Source organism: Marmota monax, unplaced genomic scaffold (assembly GCF_021218885.2).
Source record: "Marmota monax isolate L192 unplaced genomic scaffold, Marmota_monax_Labrador192_F-V1.1 WCK01_AAM20220418_F8-fsc00022, whole genome shotgun sequence".
Lineage (NCBI taxonomy): Eukaryota > Metazoa > Chordata > Mammalia > Rodentia > Sciuridae > Marmota > Marmota monax.
The window spans coordinates 27,973,629-27,990,852 of record NW_026695215.1 but is presented as its reverse complement, the minus strand read 5'-3'; the positions used below and the strand labels follow the sequence as shown (position 1 = coordinate 27,990,852).

The following is a 17,224-nucleotide window of genomic DNA, read 5'->3' as shown; positions in this document are numbered from 1 at the left end:
CACTCTTTTTCAAACTTTTATTGAAAAACTGAGGAGGCACGCTGGATCCCTTTTCAGAAAAGCCGCTTCTCATACCTGTAGGCAGAGACCACCTGTGAGTTTAGGGCAGGAGAAAAGAGGTATGAGGCATGGAAGATGCTCTCAGCTAAGGATAGGGGTTACTTACGAATGGAGACTGTGGACGCCACCTTCCACCTGAGCTGAGGATGTTCTCTTCTCAAACTTAAGTTCCCCAGAGTACATCATGGCTCTAAAGAGGGACAGGGATCAGATGTAGGTAGTAGCTGACTCACTAAACAGTCCTCCTGCCCATGTCTCAAGTACCCAAGCTCACCGGACTTGAGTCAAACTCTTGGCACCAATATCCTGGCAGGAGTGCTGGATGCCGGCAATCAAGTAGGGGACAAATTTATGGATGGACCCTTTGTCCTGCACAGCCCCTGATACCCCTTGGGCCACTTTGATTTTGTCGGCTTCACTATAGGAAGAGGTAGAGAAATGGGTGAGGTCACAGCAGGGATGAGATTTGTCAGAGTTGGGATAGGGTGATTGGTCTGACTGTCTCACCTGAAATATCGGTTCTGGCTGCTGAGATGCTTGTCCATGGCATCAAGAGAGCCCATACCACGATATTTCTTTAGCCGGATCCCATCCGAGAAGAAGTACTCACCAGGGGCCTCAGTGGTAGCAGCCAGGAGGGAACCCATCATGACTGTGGACATATGGGGAGTGCTCAGGGCAGAATCTGGTGAGAAGGGGTCCCACCAAGCTCTAGGGGCACTGAGCCTCACCTGTGGAGGCCCCAAGGGCCAAGGCTTTGGCAATATGGCCCACATTCTGGATTCCTCCATCAGCAATGACAGGAACACCAAAGCGGCGTGCATATTCAGAAACCTTGTACACAGCTGTTGCTTGGGGCCGCCCACAGGCCAACACTGTTGAGGAACAGATGGGTGGGTGGGGGTTAGTGGGAACAAGCAAGAGGCCACACTTAGCACCCAGGAGCTTAGCTACATCTGTACCAGGATGGCAACTGGACTGACGAGATGTCTGGGATGGCTGCTGTCCCATCTGCCTTTTAACAGTTCAATTAGTTGTGCTGGTCTCATCCCTGCATGTGTGCGTGCGTGGGTGCAGGGTTCAGGGCAGCCTCAGGCACATGCAGTCTTAGCAGCCGGGAAAGCCCCGCCCAGCTGGTAGCAGATGGGGCAGGAGTCACCGTGCAGTTAGTACCCAGAGGCACCATGTCAACCCCAGACTTTCCTCTCTGAATACTGGGCACCTGGGGCAAGATCAGGTAATGTGAGAGCAGGCTACAGGGCTGATCCTTGAACTACTACAGAAGATGTGGACAAAGCATAGCCCGCCTAGGGAAGCAGGTCCTGCTGTGTAAGCACCCAGGAAGAAAAAGGAGCTGTGATCTCAAGCAGCCCCCAAACCATGGTCTGTACATCTGTTTGCCCTGCCCACCCATTAGCACCACAAACTCCGGGAGCTACAGCTACAATCAACCAAGCAGCCGGGCAGTGGGCAGCTGGGCCGGCCAGTGGGCCGGGCCGGACTTACTATAGCAGCCCGTGACAGTAGAAGGGCATTTGGGGCTGTGGGACTTTATGTCTGGAGGGATCTTGGGAGCCGCTAAATAAAACAAACAGACCAGAGTTTAGAGAGGGTGCAGAGCAGGAGCAAGGAGGCCAGGCTAGGCAGGGAAGTGGCAGGTAAGGGATGACAAGAATTCGTCTTGCTTCCAGCCATGTCACCCATCCAAGAGGCCTATTTGGCCTCAGAGTTGCCTCTATTAGAGGACTCATTGTAGTTCCCATTAAGAGTGCCCCATCCCAGGGCATGTGAGACCCATTGCCAAGGTCTCTGGGCCGTGCCAAAGAATATCCTTACCTTCCTGGGTGATGCAGATAGAGCCACTTCCCATGCCCACCCGCAGGGCATCCACACCTGCATCAATGAGGTTCTTGGCCTGAGCTGCAGTGACAACTACAGTAAAGGAGAGGGAAAGGCTCATATGAGGGTCCAGATGACAGCCCAGCTCTCTATCCCTCTCCACATTTGTCAGTGCCCGGTCTTGGCTTACCATTGCCTCCAATGACTTGGAGATTGGTATATTTCTCTTTGATATACTTGATCATATTGATCTGGAAGATGGAATTTCCCTGGGAAGAGTCCTGAGACAAGAAGGAAGTCCCACGTAAAGATTGTGATGTGGCGTTAGTCCTGTCCCATCCTGTTTATGTATTAGCTTACCAAAACCACTACGTCCACACCAGCTTGGGCTAGCAAGTCCAGTCTATACTTGTCATCCTCATGAGTACCAATGGCTGCCCCACACAGTAGCTGCTTCTTGGCATCTTTGGAGGCTAGTGGGTAATCCCGGTTCTTCTTCAAGTCTGTCCGGGCAATGATGGCTACCAGCTCATCATCTTCATTCACAATGGGTAACTTTCCTGAAGTCAGGGTAAGACATAAATCAGGTACCTGAGCATCAATTCTGTCTATGCCCCTTCCCACCTCTGGGACTCACCCTTCTTGCTGCGCTGTAGAATTTCATTTGCTTCCTTCAATGTGATACCTGCAGGAGCTACCACCAAGTCTTCTCGCTTAGTCATGATCTGAAGGGAAGAAGTGATGAGGAGAGGCCAGACCTCTCAGACCCTGCCCTAACTATAAAAGGAGGCTCCAAAGAACACCATTCACATACCTAATCCCAAACTATACTTCCTTAAGGGAACTTGGTAGTTCCTACACCAGCATAGTATACTAATACTGAGTAGGAAGGACTACACTGTATAGAGAGCAGCCTCTTACACTGTAGAAAATTGCACAGGAGTAATGAAGAGGACCAGAAGAAAAAGGCTGATTGATGGTCCTTGAGCACTGAACTCAACTTGGGGGTGTCAAAGAGCAAAGCATGAATGCTAACAGGAATTTTGGAAGTTTGAGACCCTGGTAGAGGGGAAGATGAAATGCAAGAACCTCATGAAGCAGTCAGAATGTGGCTAGGTATTCAGTTTCCTAAACAGAAGAGAAATGTTATATGGGCAACAGGCCAGCTTTCTTTAGTGTAGGCTGCCAGAGTTTAGCTGTGCTCTGCTGGTGACACTTACTTCTTCCAAAAACAGGTCATGCTCCTCCTCCTTGAGAAAATCAATGTCCCTTGAGGAGATGATGCCCACCAAGCGACTCCCCATCCGCCCTGTATCCGTAATGGGTATACCGCAAAAGCCATGCCGAGCCTTGGCCTCAAAAACATCCCGGACGCGATCCTTGGGGCTGAGGACCACAGGGTCTGTGATGAATCCCTGCTCATATTTCTGGAGGGAATGGTAAGAAAACGCATTGTATCTGATCACTTTTTATCAAACTGTTGGTTTAGGCACAGAGTCTATGCCTAAACTACCCTTTTGGTAGTGCTATAGGATCAAGTCAAATCAATCCCTCTAACAAGAAACATGGGTGGGCTGGAGACACTGTGCACCTGGTGCTCTTCTGATGGCTTAAGAAACTGGATTATCAAGCCCTTCTCCTCAGTAATTGAACCCCACAATAGGAAGAAAGGATCCTAATTTAGTAGAACAAACCTCCTACTCCCACCCCATTGCACCTCAGTGCAATTCCCAGGAGTTCTTCACCACAGTCCCTGCCCTTCTGACCTTCACTTTCCGAACTTCATTAGCCTGGAATTCAGGTGTACAGTTGTGGTGGATGAAACCAATGCCGCCAGTAAGCTTCAGGATAAACAGAGAGACACCATTGCATGTTTCTTAGGGAGATGGTGTCCCTGCCTTCTTCCATAACCCCATGAGGCTCACCGCCATTGCAATGGCCATCCCAGCCTCTGTAACTGTGTCCATGGGTGAGGAAACCAGTGGGGTCTTCAGAGTGATCTTCTTGGTCAGGGCAGAGGTCAGATCCTGAGGAGACAAAGGACCACTAGTGTGGCCAAGTACCTCTTATACTACAGGGTGGTATCAGATACCCTGCAAAATGGGATCTGACTTGCATGCTGACAATTCCATAGAATCCACCCCAAAACCCAATCTAGTAAGGTAGCCCAGAGACCAGGCAACAGCAGCACTTTTATGTTCAGAACCCAATTCCTGGTCATACTCACCACCTGGTCTGCAGTGAAGTCGATGTACCCAGGGAGAATGAGAAAATCGCTGCAGAGGAGGGGAGTGAATTGGGAGTAGGGCTCTGAGTTATGGTACCATGAGACATCAACTACACACATCAACCCACAAGGAATAAGAGCAAAGAGAGGCACTAACTGAACTGAGGTGTCACAGGCAAAACAGAGCACAGCATGGGGACGGTAAACTGGGGACCTTTTCTGCCACTGAGCTGTCACCCAGTGCTCCTGGAATCCTCACAATTCCACGTGTTCAGAGAATGGAGTCTTCTCAAGCCTGAAATCCTAAGTACTGTCGAGATGGCTCCCCCTAACCCAACCCCGCTTTGAATCTGTCAAAATGAATCCCGGTGACAGGTGGGTAATTTCCGGATCCTGTCCCCCAAGCCCGCACCGAAGAGGGCTCCATTGAAGCCCTCATCCGGCCTCTAAGACCAGAGTGCCTCCCCTCTACAGGCCCAGGTGAAACCCCAAGGCCCGCACTTGTAGGTGAGGCCGTCCCCGCAGTTGAAGAGCTGCTGTGCTGTGAGTCCGTCGTCTGGCACATAGGACGTGCCCCCGCTAATCAGGTAGTCCGCCATGGCCGGCGCGGAACACTACCGCGTGTTGCCGAGAACCGCGCCGCAGAGGCCTCGGCCGTCAGGGCGGCGCCAATATAAACCAGCCGATTCCGTCACTGCGCCGCGCGCATTGCTGACCTCACGGCGCAGAGCGCGCGGGCGGAACTGCAGCGTTCCTGCGGCAGGGGCGGGGCTGATTGGGAGGAACCGGCTCAAGCGAAAAGCATACACGAACCACACCCACGACGGAGTTGGGCTATTTCCTGTCCCACCCCCTCCCACAGGACCTTGGGTAGTTTCAAGAACCGGGAAGGCTTAGCTGCTGCTGTCCTGCCAGGTACCTCCCCAAATAAAGACACATTATTCACTAGCATATTGAAAAGACGTGCTTGTCATTCTTAATAAACAACTAGAGTAAGAATACATAAGAGAAACAGAGTGGTATCTTTATATGATACACAAGTGTATGTTACAAGAATTCCATCAGGCACAGGAGCCTCAGGTTTAAGGCCTCAATGTTAGGCCAAAAAAAAAAAAAAAAAGGCATGGTAAAGTTTTTACTTTAACATCTAAAATGTCACTTGTCATAAAGGAGGTTGTAAATAGAAATTGTCTTTAATAAATCATAATTGAAGTTCCCCTCATTTTTCTTCCATTAAGATGCTAAGTTTATGTCAACATGAAGAGAAGGTGGCTCCTCTAGTGAAGTCTGCCAGTCCACAGTGAAAGCCAGCTGGGGAGATTCCCTGGAGGGTCGATCCATCATTAATTCCATCTTTCTTGAAGAAGGGACGGGGTGGGGGGGCCACATTTCTCCCAACAGTCCAAGCCCTTCCCCCAGGGCCCAGACTTAAAAAAAAAAAAAAAAAGCCAGTAACTTTCTAGGACACCTGGCTCTCAGTAAACCTAGAGCCCCCATGGACCAAAGGAGTTTGCCACAGGTCTATGAAGATGGAAAGAGGGCAAAGTTTTCTTTTACATTTTAAACAGAAGTAGCCTGGAAGGCTTCATAACTACCCAAGATAAAAGAAAAAAGAAAAAATGGAGGCCTCTTCTTTAGTGTGCAAGTCTGTCCAGTTTTTCCTGGCTGGGTTTTCTTGTAGTATGACTGAGGCATCTCAGTGGATGGTGCTTGCGTTGGCCACTGCAATGGCCTCCTGAATTTCTCGTATCACCAGGATCCGGGTCAGCATTTGTCCCATCTGCTCTCTGCTGATAGGCTGGACTGAATACCAGATTGGGCTGTTGGGGGCCACCACTGGCTCAGGTGTTAGGTAAAAGGTGTCGTTCCGGCCTTTTACACTCTGGGGGCTAAAGAACATGTCAGTAAAAGCTAGGTAAACACCATTACAACTTTAACCCTCCCAGCCTGAACTTCCCAGACAGAGGCAATCAGAAAAAGTTGGTAAGGCAGCAGAGCTCTGGATGTTTAATAGGTAGCACAGTTACTGAATATAGCTATCATATACCACCTCCAGGACTTCTAGTGAGGGCTACTATGAATGCCAGTGACAGGTTGTCTCCTTTATGACCCACCTTTACAAAAGCCCCCAGCCATGATCAATCACAGATGTACTGAGTCCATCTATTTTCCACTTGGAGCCAACTTCACTGCTCAGATAATCTATCTCCAAGTGTTGGCTCACACTGTTATGTATCCATATTTTTTCCAGGGGAAAGGGGTAGAAGGGAGTGGTTTTACTGGGGATTGAACCCAGAGGTGCTTTACAACTGAACCACATCCCCAGCCATAAAAATTTTATTTTGAAACAGGACTTTTTTCAAAGTTGCTGGGATTATAGATATGTGCCATCACACATGGCTCACATTGTTATCTACAAAGTAACAGTAGTCATGATGCTGGGGCTCTTACCTTGCTCACCCACTCTGTGGTACTACATTCATACATATTCAGCACACACCATCCTCTAACATTTATTCATCCATTCAAGGTTTACTAAAAGCCTACTGTGTGCCAGGTATGCAAAAGATGCAATGTTAAAGAAATAAGTAGAGGGGCTGTGGATGTGGCTCAAGCGGTAGCGCGCTCGCCTGGCATGCGTGGGGCGCTGGGTTCGATCCTCAGCACTACATAAAAATAAAATAAAGATGTTGTGTCCAACGAAAACTAAAAAATAAATATTAAAAAATTTTCTCTCTCTCTCTTAAAAAAAAAAGAAGAAAGAAAAAAAGAAATGAGTAAAGATAGTTATTCCTACCTCATGGAGGTTATAGATAAGGAGGGCAACAACAATTTAAAAATTACACAAATACACAAAAAATGGTACCAGTAGTTAAGTGCTACAGAGAAAACAGATGGAACAGGTAGGGAATTTGGAAATTGTTCCTTGAAAAAGCTATGTTTAAGAATGGAAAAGAGGGACTGGGTTGTGGCTCAGTGCCTAGTACATGTGAGGGACTGGGTTCCATCCTCAGCATTACAAAAAAATAAATACAGGGGCTGGGATTGTGGCTCAGTTGTAGAGCGCTCGCCTAGCACATGCAAGGCCCTGGGTTCATCCTCAGCACCACATAAAAATAAATAAATAAAATAAACGTATCGTGTCCAACTACAATCAAAAAATAAATATTAAATAAATAAATAGGGCTGGGGTTGTAGCTCAGTAGTAGAGGGCTTGCCTACCATGTGTGAAGCACTGGGTTCGATTCTCACACCATATATAAATAAATAAATATCCACTGAAAACTAAAAGAAAAAAAATATAAAAAAACAGAAAATATAGCATAATTCCCGAGTGGAAAGGCATTAGTGTAGATTGAGAGCTCAGAGTAGTATCAACATAAGGCTAACAAGGGGGAGTCCTTATCCACTATTAAGGATTACTCTGTAAAGTAATGACAAAACACTGAAGGTTTTAATCTAAGTGAGATACTAAGATCCAAAACAAACAAACAGGAAGAAAAAATAAAAGCTAAAGGAAGGAGTCTCCCCAAAGTTGACAGTGGCAATGATAAAAGGCCAGGGCCAGGATGATGCAGGACCTTATTTAGTTGGTGATGAAGGTGGCCTCTCTGTAACATATTTTCTCCATAAAAGATGGCTGAGGCAGGAGGAACAGCCTCAACAACTCAGCAAGACCCTGTCTCCAAATAAAATATTAAAAAGGGCTGGGGATGTGGCTCAGTGGTTAAGCACCCCCAGGTTCAATCCTCAGTACCAAAAAAAAAAAAAAAAAAGACTGTTAGGGTTCAGGAACCCTTTTTATATCAATGTCAAGCATACCACTTTGGGAAAGCCACATAGTTGTTTCTTTATTTAGATTTTTGGAAATGATTTTCCTCTGGGGCTAGAGAATGCCTCTTTCCTTTGATAACATATGCATATAAGTAAGCATGCGGACAAACACACACACACATACATTAGCCAATTTATAAAGCCTCCTCACCATTTGAAGAGGTAGAAATCGTAGAGCTTGATGGGACACCTCAGTGGATTCTCTGGATTTTCTGTCTGTTCTGCATACATGTCATCTGTAACTATAAAACACCCCCCCCCCCGCCGCCACCACCACCATCACAGACCTGGCATAAGGACTGTCTTAGCTCAGGCCTAGATTAGGAACCACAGGTATTCAGCCATCCTATCTAGGAAATATCAGGTAGGAAGAGGAAAGGAATGAGGCATGAAATAACTAGGAAGGGAATAGGCTATCTTGTCCAGAGCTTCCCTGCTTCTAGGAGAAAAGTTTTTGGCTGGGGAAAAAGGAATGGAAAATTCCTACCCAGTAAACCCCCCCCCCCTCCACATTTATTACTAGCCCGGTAGATACAGGGTAAGGTGCCACCTTTCCCTACCTTTCTGGCCAGTCTGATGTATCCCAAGGGCCTTCAGGTACCGGATACTCGTGCTTTTATCCTTGGGATTAGAGGGGTTCTTCTTTGTCTGTCGTAAGACTTTGGAGAAGGCCAGCTTCATGTGCTGGTCAACTGTCTTCAACAGGAAGTACCTGAACCACAAGTGAAAGCAAGGCAGAGGGTGCCAGACACCATGATTTACCCTACACCCATCTGTATTTCAGAGGAGCCCACACTCCCAGATCTGGGTAGGCCCATACCCAAACACTGTGGACAGTGGAGAAGCCACATTGAAATAGATAGTAGAGTTCTGACAAGGCTGTTAGATTCACTGGTCACCACAAAAAAATGTAGTCAAGTGGGGCTGGAGGCTTTCAGTAGCTCAAGGTTCTCATAAATGTCACAGGAATTCAGAAGTCCTCCTAAAGTTCCCACCCACTTCACCAGGAAGAAGCCAGCAGAGGCCAAGTATGGACATTCTAGAAAACTTACTTGGTGTTAAAGAACATGAGGGTGGTCAATAGGGTGGAAGGGGAGTGCGCCCCAAGCTGCTTGCATTCCCATAGCATCTCCTCAGTCACATGGCTGGGCAGAACATAGCCTAGGAAGAACAGAATAATGCTAAAACAAATAGATGGAAGGAGGTACCACAAAGGCACAGGATGGGAGGTGTGAGGCATATGGACCACAGGGACATAAGTCTTAACAACAGAAGTCTCCCTGGGGTATTGCAAAATAATTTGGAAAGGTTGTTAAAACATAGAGGGTCACAACTTATGTTTCTGAGGTGGAACCCAAAATGAACATTTATTTCTAACAAGTTCCAAGGTGATACTGCTGCTGCTCTGGGAATCACATTGAGAACCACTACCTCACATGATTACTGTTACTTGACAAATTCCTCTGTAATCCAAGGCTAATATAAGACAAAAGGATTGCCTTCAGGTTCATGAATACATAAAAACTATAAACCAAACATGCATACATGCTCTCTCTTCTCGAAGACAACTTACATTGTATTTTCAAGGTGTCTAAGGCCCAAAGACCTGGTAATGTATACCCCTCTTATTATCTATCATTTCTAGGAAGAAAGCCCATTTCATCACTTCTCTGGATAAAAAGAACATTGATATTTGAGCAATTTCAAGTTTTCATTAAAAGGATAGGTGTAACTCTTAAGACCCAGGTTCATTGACAAATCTAGAGCTAGGCAGGGCTAAGGCCAATTTAGATATGTGGTGTCCCCCAAAAGCTCATGTGTGAGACAATGTAAGAAAATTTAGAATGAAGAAAAGGGAAGGGAATTTGGAAAATGGAAAGACAGTAGAATAAATTGGGTATAACCTTCCTATGTTCATATGTGAATACACAACCAGTGTAACTCCACACCATGTACAACCACAATAATGGGAAGTTATCCTCTAAGAACAAATTTTTATTTGTTCTTTTTAGTTACATACGACAGTAGAATGTGTATATATATATATATATATATATAAATGTCAAAATACATTCCACTGTCATGTGTAACTAAAAAGAACAAATAAAAAATTAACAGAACAACAACAAAAAAAACCCAAAACTAAAAAACAAAAGTTTAGAGGTGAAATGACTGGGCTATGAGAACCTAATCAGTGCATTGATCCCCTGATAGAGATTAACTGGGTGGTAAATATAGGCAGGCAGGGTATGGCTGGAGGAGGTGGGTCATTGCAGCTGTGGCTTTGGGCTTTATATTTCGTTGTGATGAGAACTCTTTCCACCCACTTCAACAAGGAAGAAGCCAGCAGAGTCCAAGTGCTTTTTTCCACCACACACTCTGCCATGATGTTCTGACTTATCTCAGGCCCAGAGGAATAGAGTCAGCCATCTCTGGACTGAGAACTCTGAAATTGTGAGCCCCTAACTAAACTTTACCTCCTCTAATTATTTTTGTCAGGTCTTTTGGTCACAGCTACAAAAATCTGACTAAAACACCAACAGTATCAACAAGAACCCTGGGCAGCCAGGACTGCACTAAAGAAAGACAACTGTGGGTTTTACCACCAAGCTACCTTCATTTGCTCAATTCAACAACTACAAGTGTTTATGCACTGAGGGTATAGTAGGGTGCAGCAGACACAGCATTTTCCTACAGGGTTTCAGGATTCTCCAGACAGTGAAAGTTATGCTTCCTGGAAGCAAAAAAGGAAGACTCTGCACAATACAGTCCACTGTCTATTCTTCCCACAGGTAGGACTTTGACCATGTAGTGTACTTCTCTCCGGTGCTGTTTTTGTCCACTGTTTGGCTTCTTAGTGGTATGGCAACAATGGGAAGCACTTTCTTGCTCTTGGACATATTTGAAGCATCCAAGATGCAGGATAAGCAACACAACACAGCTTCTCTCAAGAAAAGCTATTTCCCTAGGAGTAACTCCTGCCACAGCTTGGTATACTTTTCTCTTCCTTCACTCAGCCACATACCTCCTCTAATGGCATTTCTATAACATTATTTTATTCCCAACAACAAACTTTAAAATTAATTTTATGTTCAGGATGCTGAAGCAGGACAATTTGAAGTTCAAGTCCAGCAACCTCAGCAACTGAGGGACCCTTTACAAAAAAAAAAGAATTAAAAAGGGATAAGGATGTAGCTCAGGATAAAGAGCCCCTGGGTTCAATCCCCAGTACCAATAAATAAATAAACAAATAGATAAATAAAATATACTTTAATGGCTAAGAATCAGGATTCCTGGCTAAGAGCAAGGAGACATGGAAAAAAATTATATAAGCCTTATAGATTTGATTCTCAACAGCAAGCATAAAAATGATGTATTTTATCTTTAAAAGTTTTTATTTTATCTTTTAAAACTTTAAAACTTCTGCCTACTGAAGGGCACAGACACAATGACCAGTGCAGGAGCAATGAGCATCCCTAACATCCAAAATGTGTATTGAAATACCTTATCCCACTAAAAGCAACCAGTTTCATAGAGAACTGATGGATTTCACAATGGAACAACAAATGTTTGAAAAATGAAATGTTCTGTCAAATCGGAAAGTAAGGAAGTTGCTGGCTATGGCAGTGTACACCTGTAAACATAGCTTTTCATGAGGTCAAAGCAGAAGGATCACAAGTTCAAGGCTAGTCAGGGCAAAATGGCGAGACCCTATCTCAAAATAATAAAAAAGAAAAGGCTGGGGATGTACCTCAGTGGTTCAGCACCCCTGGGTTCACACACACACACACACACACACACACACACAGAGAGAGAGAGAGAGAGAGAGAGGAAAAAAGAAATGAAGGGAGTAATCAACAACTACTAGAATTAATATAGGTACCAACCTAAAGATAATCCAATTGGCCAAAGATAGAACAGTCTGCACATCAGTAAAAATAACTGCAGTGGATTGAATCATATCAAATTATCAAATATTTAAATGCATGAGTTCACAATGATTCTTAAAAAACAAATAAAAAAACCTTAATTTTACATTACTGGGAACTGGGAAAGCTGGTGAACTAACTCATTACTGTGAAAACGGATAAGCAAATAAAGAAAATTTCTAAAGCCTTTATTCTGCCTCGCCCACACAATGTGGACTGCTAGCAATCCAGAAATTGGAGTGACAAAGTCTTTTTGTGTGTGTGTGTGTGTAGTACTGAGGGCTGAACCCAAGAACACTACCACTGAGCTTATATGCATGGCCTTAAAATTTTTTTTTTTTTATTATTTAGCATTTACTTATTATTTTGGCATTGGGGATTGAACCCAGGGGCACTCAACCACTGAGCCACATCCCCAGCCGTTTATATTTTTTATTTTGAGACAAGGTCTCACTAATTTATTTAGGGCCTTGCTCACTGGTCTGGACCTTGAAATCCTCCTGCTTCAGCCTTCAGAGCCACTCGGATTATAGGTGTATGTCATCATGTCCAGCTTATTTTAAAACTTTTGAGACAGCATCTTGCTAAATTGCCCAGGAAACTTGTAATCCTCCTGCCCTTGCCTTCTAGTGTAAGCCACCATGTTTGGCTTTCTAGTTGTTTTTAAAAATTATGATAGTGTCCCTGTGGTATGTCAAAAACACTTTTCAACACATTAAAAAAATTTATAGATAGGGTTTTGAGTATAGTTCAGTGGTAGAGCTCTTTCCTAGCATGCATGAGGTCCTGGATTCAATTGCTGAGAACCAACCCTGAGCTCCCCCCAAAAAAAACTGAAAATAAATATTTATGGATAGAATGTCTGGAATTTCCTTCAAACTAGCATAGGAAGAAAAGCTCAGGAAATAATGTCAAGAGTTAATAAATGGAATAACAACTGTAATGCATTCCGCTGTCATGTATTTAAAAAAGTAAAATCAATTAAAAAATTGGAAAAAAAAAGAGTTAATAAATGGGACAGGCATAGTGGCAGTTTAATGAAGAAAGGGTGTTTCCAGCACCATTTGTTCAAAACACTACCCTTTCTCCTTTTTGTCAGTTAAATTTACCATACTTGTGTGATTCTATTTCTTAAGTTTCTCATTCTCTCATTCTGTTTCATTAATTTTTGTATGTAGGGGGCAGTGCTAGGAAATGAACTCAGTGGTGCTCTGCCACTGAGCTACATGCCTAATCCTCTTTATTTTTTATCGTGAGACAGGGTCACTAAATTGCTCAGGCTGGCCTCAAACTTGTGATCCTCCTACCTCTGCCTCCTGAGTACCTGGGATTACAGACACAAACCACCCCACCTGGCTTATTTGACTATTATTTACCAAAACCCTGCACACAAATGTTTATAGCATCTTTATTCAAAACTGCCAAAACCTGGAAGAAATAAAGAGAAAATATCTCTCAGAAGAATGGATAAACTATGGTTTGTCCACACAATGGAATATTCTATGCTAAAAAGAAAATGAACTATCAAGCCATGAAAAGACTAACTTTAAATGCATATTGATAACTGAAAGAAATAAATCTGAAAAGATTATATATTGAATTATTCCAAATATATGACATTCTAGAAAAGACAAAACTGGCAATAGGAAAAAGATCATTGGTTGTCAAGGACTCAGGGCAAGGAAGGGAAGGAAGGCAGGATAGAAGGCACAGGCAGATAACAGGGATTTTATTTTGGGTGTGTGTGTGAGGGGGGGGTACCAGGTTTGAACCCAGAGGTGTTTAACCTCTGACCCATATTCTCAGCCCTTTTTTAGATTTTATTTAGAGATAGGGTCTCACTGAGTTGCTTAGGGCCTCACTAAGTTGCTGAGGCTGGCTTTATTTAACCTGCGATCCTTAGGCTTAGGCACCCGAGCTGCTGGAATTACAGGCCTGTGCCACCACAACCAGCAAGAGAAGGGATTTAAGACAGGGAAACATTCTGAATTGATACTATAGTAGTAGATTCATGCTTTCAGACATTTATGAAAACCCACAGCACTACAACACAATGAGTAAGCCCTAATATAAACTATAAACTTTAGATAATAATAATGTATCGATATTGGTTCAAATTTTAACAAATGTACCATGCTAATGTAACACTATTAATATAGGGGAAATTATATGAGGGTGAGCTAGCACAGAGAAAGTTTCTATACTTTTTTCTGAAATTCTTCTGGACACCTAAAACAGCTCTAAAAAATTATGGATCCAGGGAACAACAGGACACCTCTAAGGGCCCTGCAACTCCAGATTGAGAGGACCCTAAAGAACAAGAAGCCAACCAGTATACGTTCTGCAAAGAGGATGGTCACTGGCAAAGGGCATGTTTCTTATGGTTCCAAAGAAAGCCACATGTGGTCAGCAAGAACTCAATCCATCCTGGCAGATGGCACACTGGTAGAGGAAGGCTGAAGAACCAATAGGCTTTTCGAAAGTTCCCAAGAGCTATCCTTGAGGAATCACAGCTGCCTCTTAAGAGTAGATGTCAATTTTGACCAAGTTGGTCTTTTTTAAAATTTTTACCCAGTGCTTCACATGTGCAACACAAGTGCTCTACCACTGAGGCACAACCCTAGCCCCCAAGTTGGTCTTAAACACCTGGCAGGAGAGCAATTAATATGTGGACTTTTTTGGGGGAAGGTACTGGCAATTGAACCCAGAAGCGCTTAATCACTAAGCACATCCCCCAGTCCTTTTTATATTTTATTTAGAGACGGTCTTGCTGACTTGCTTATGGTCTCTCTAAATTGCTTAGGCTGGTTTTAGTCCAGCAATCCTCAGCACTACATAAAAATAAATAAATAAATAAAGGTATTGTGAACTCATGATCCTCATTGCCCCGCCTCCTTAAGTAGCTATTAAAGGCACATGCTACCATACGCAGCATAGGTGGACATTTAAAAGGCAAGACAACTTATTAATTTTTTTAATCTAACTTCAGATGTACACTTGTGTCAGCCCTACCAAAAGTAAAGCTGGAGGCTATAAAGGAAGAGTGGGAGTGCCTAAGAGTAACTACTACAAAGGAACTCTAGAGTTATAAGTTTGTTCTGAGTCAATTTGAGCCTGATCTGATAGACCTACAAGTCTTCCTAACTTCCTACAAAGATAACTTAGATCTGTTTTTCACTGATAGTATTATCTAGCCCCGATATTTATTCCTCAGATTAGTCTAAAAGATGCAATGTGGCACACAAAAGGCCTAACTAACTTTGCCAGTAGAGTCCTAAATGACACAGTTAAAGGGATGCCTCTACTGAACATAGAGGTAATACTAATGAGAAAGCTATTTTACAGAAATAAGATGACATTAAGTATCTTTTAACTACATCTCAAATGGACACCATTATAAAAACTAAATATTGAATATATTTCTAACAACTCTACTCAAATGCCTTAAATGGCCTCCTCACAAATCAATGGCATGTTGGATCCCACCTTAAGCTTTTGTTTAAGGTTTTAATGAGTTACTGTCTTCATGGTTTTCAGAAACTGGCTGAAATACTAATTGCTTTCGTGTTAACTGTTTACAAAACAAGTAAAGCATTGCTGTCTTGTTTACTGTTGTCCTAACACGATTCCTGCCCAGACCCACCAAATGCCAGCATGGACCTCTAGGTTGCTCTGATGCTAAATTATCCATGCCCCACCTGATAGAGAACAAGAACTTCAGGTCAATTCCACACAACTTTACCCTCTCTCAGTAGGAAGCAGCTTGGAGATGTCACTCCCATTTTTCCATAGAAATGGAATGTAGAAATTGACAGTGGGGAAATGTAAAAATGGTCTACTTTGTGCTTTGAATACAGTTCTTGCTGCTCTGTCACTGCAACTTATTTTTTAAACCAGACATGTTTCTTTTTCTTCCTCTCCCTCTCTCCCTCCCCCTCTCTAATCTGAGGCAAGGGAAAGGATTACCATTCTTCCCCATCCCAGATAGTAATCTGTCCTTGAGCATAGGCCCACCACAGGAGAAAAGTAATTCAGATTTCAGGGATGGCACCAGAAGATCTAAGAAATGACTATCTCCCAAATTAACAAGCAAATCACAACTCCCTATGTAGAACATATGAAATGTAGTCTTTAATTCACCTCTTTAAAAACCCTGTTACTGGGCTGGAGTTGTGGCTCAGTAGTAGAGTGCTCGTCTAGCATGTGTGAGGCCCTGGGTTCGATCTTCAGCACCCCATAAAAATAAATAAAATAAAGATATTGTGCCCAGCTAAAAAATAAATATTAAAAAAAAAAAAACCTGTTACCCCTAATTGCCAGAATTACAGCCTCTGAGACAGGCATCCCCTGTCCCAGCTTTGCTGGCAAAGTAATAGAACTTTTTCTCAAAAATAAATAAATAAATATTTATTTATAAGATTATGCTCTACAGCTGAAATGGTTCTTAAAATTTTTGACTAGGGGGTGCAGTTGTGCTGGGATCAAAAGCAGGGCCTTCACATGATAGGTAAGTGTTCTGCCATTGAGCACTATTCCCAGCACTATTCCCAGCCCCTTTCAATTCTCTTTCTTGCTTGTGTCCTTTTTTTTTTTTTTTTCTTTTTGTGGTACTAGGGATTGAACCCAGGGGCACTTTATCTCTGAGCTACATCCCCAACCTCGCCCTTTTTATTCTGAGACAGGGTCTAAGTTGCCCAGGTTGGCCTCAAACATGCAGTCCTCCTGTCAGACTCCTGAGTTTCTAGGATTACAGGAATATGCCACCATACCCAGCTATGTCTTGAGATAAGGTATCACTATGTTGTCCAGGCTGACCTGAACTCCTGGGCTCAAGTAATCCTCTCCAGTAGCTGGGACTATAATAGGTATGAGCTACTGCACCCAGCTATGATTCTGACTTTAATAATAACACCTCCCACCCCCATTCTGGAGAATAAGCTCAGGGGCATTTTACCACTGAACTAGATCCTCAGACATTTTTATTTTTTATTTTGAGACAGGTTTCACTAAGTTGCCATACTGAACTCAAACTTGCCATCTTCCTGCACTAGCTTCCTGATTAGCTGGAATTTTAGGCATGTACCACCACACCTGGTCAATCAATAAATTTTAATAGAAAAATAAAAATAAAAAACATGTAACCACTCTACTAATTTCCCATGTCTCTGGGTCCTTGCCACACTGGGACTAACAGAATTCTCTGAAGAGCAATGCCCCTTCTGATATCAGGCAAAGCAGCACCAAGGCCAATACTGTTGCCTGGGATTTATAAGTCCCATGCCCCCTTACTATAATCATAGCCAGCCACAGAAACTGCCTTTTTTTTTCTCTCCAG

General features: G+C 43.5%; 2 protein-coding genes across 7 annotated transcripts in view; both read right to left on the bottom strand.

The window, feature by feature from the left end:
• Positions 1–3: 3 nt before the first annotated feature.
• Impdh2 (inosine monophosphate dehydrogenase 2) lies at positions 4–4,811 on the bottom strand. Of its 3 annotated transcripts, XM_046431612.2 has the most exons (15): positions 4,628–4,811; positions 4,127–4,175; positions 3,825–3,926; positions 3,666–3,740; positions 3,120–3,326; positions 2,537–2,624; positions 2,260–2,459; positions 2,090–2,180; positions 1,897–1,992; positions 1,567–1,638; positions 792–935; positions 568–712; positions 335–478; positions 167–250; positions 4–75 (listed from the first exon to the last, which is right to left on the bottom strand). In XM_046431612.2, exons 1-15 carry the CDS (start codon positions 4,723–4,725, stop codon positions 54–56), a joined length of 1,617 nt encoding a protein of 538 aa, XP_046287568.1. In that variant the 5' UTR covers positions 4,726–4,811; the 3' UTR covers positions 4–53. The 3 variants fall into 3 exon arrangements, with proteins under 3 accessions (XP_046287568.1, XP_046287569.1, XP_046287570.1); XM_046431613.2 differs by lacking the exon at positions 1,567–1,638 and having other exon boundaries at positions 4,628–4,809; XM_046431614.2 differs by lacking the exon at positions 4,127–4,175 and having other exon boundaries at positions 4,628–4,770.
• A 268-nt stretch (positions 4,812–5,079) lies between these two features.
• The window catches only part of Qrich1 (glutamine rich 1), a 47,234-nt gene continuing 35,089 nt past the window's right edge, over positions 5,080–17,224 (bottom strand). For all 4 annotated transcript variants that reach the window (XM_046431607.2, XM_046431603.2, XM_046431606.1 and 1 more), the window contains 4 exons: positions 9,013–9,121; positions 8,521–8,672; positions 8,112–8,202; positions 5,080–6,015 (listed from right to left, as the gene is read on the bottom strand). In XM_046431607.2, the coding sequence (XP_046287563.1) occupies positions 5,823–6,015; positions 8,112–8,202; positions 8,521–8,672; positions 9,013–9,121 (545 nt within the window). In that variant the 3' untranslated portion in view covers positions 5,080–5,822. The remainder of the gene's footprint in view (positions 6,016–8,111; positions 8,203–8,520; positions 8,673–9,012; positions 9,122–17,224) is intronic.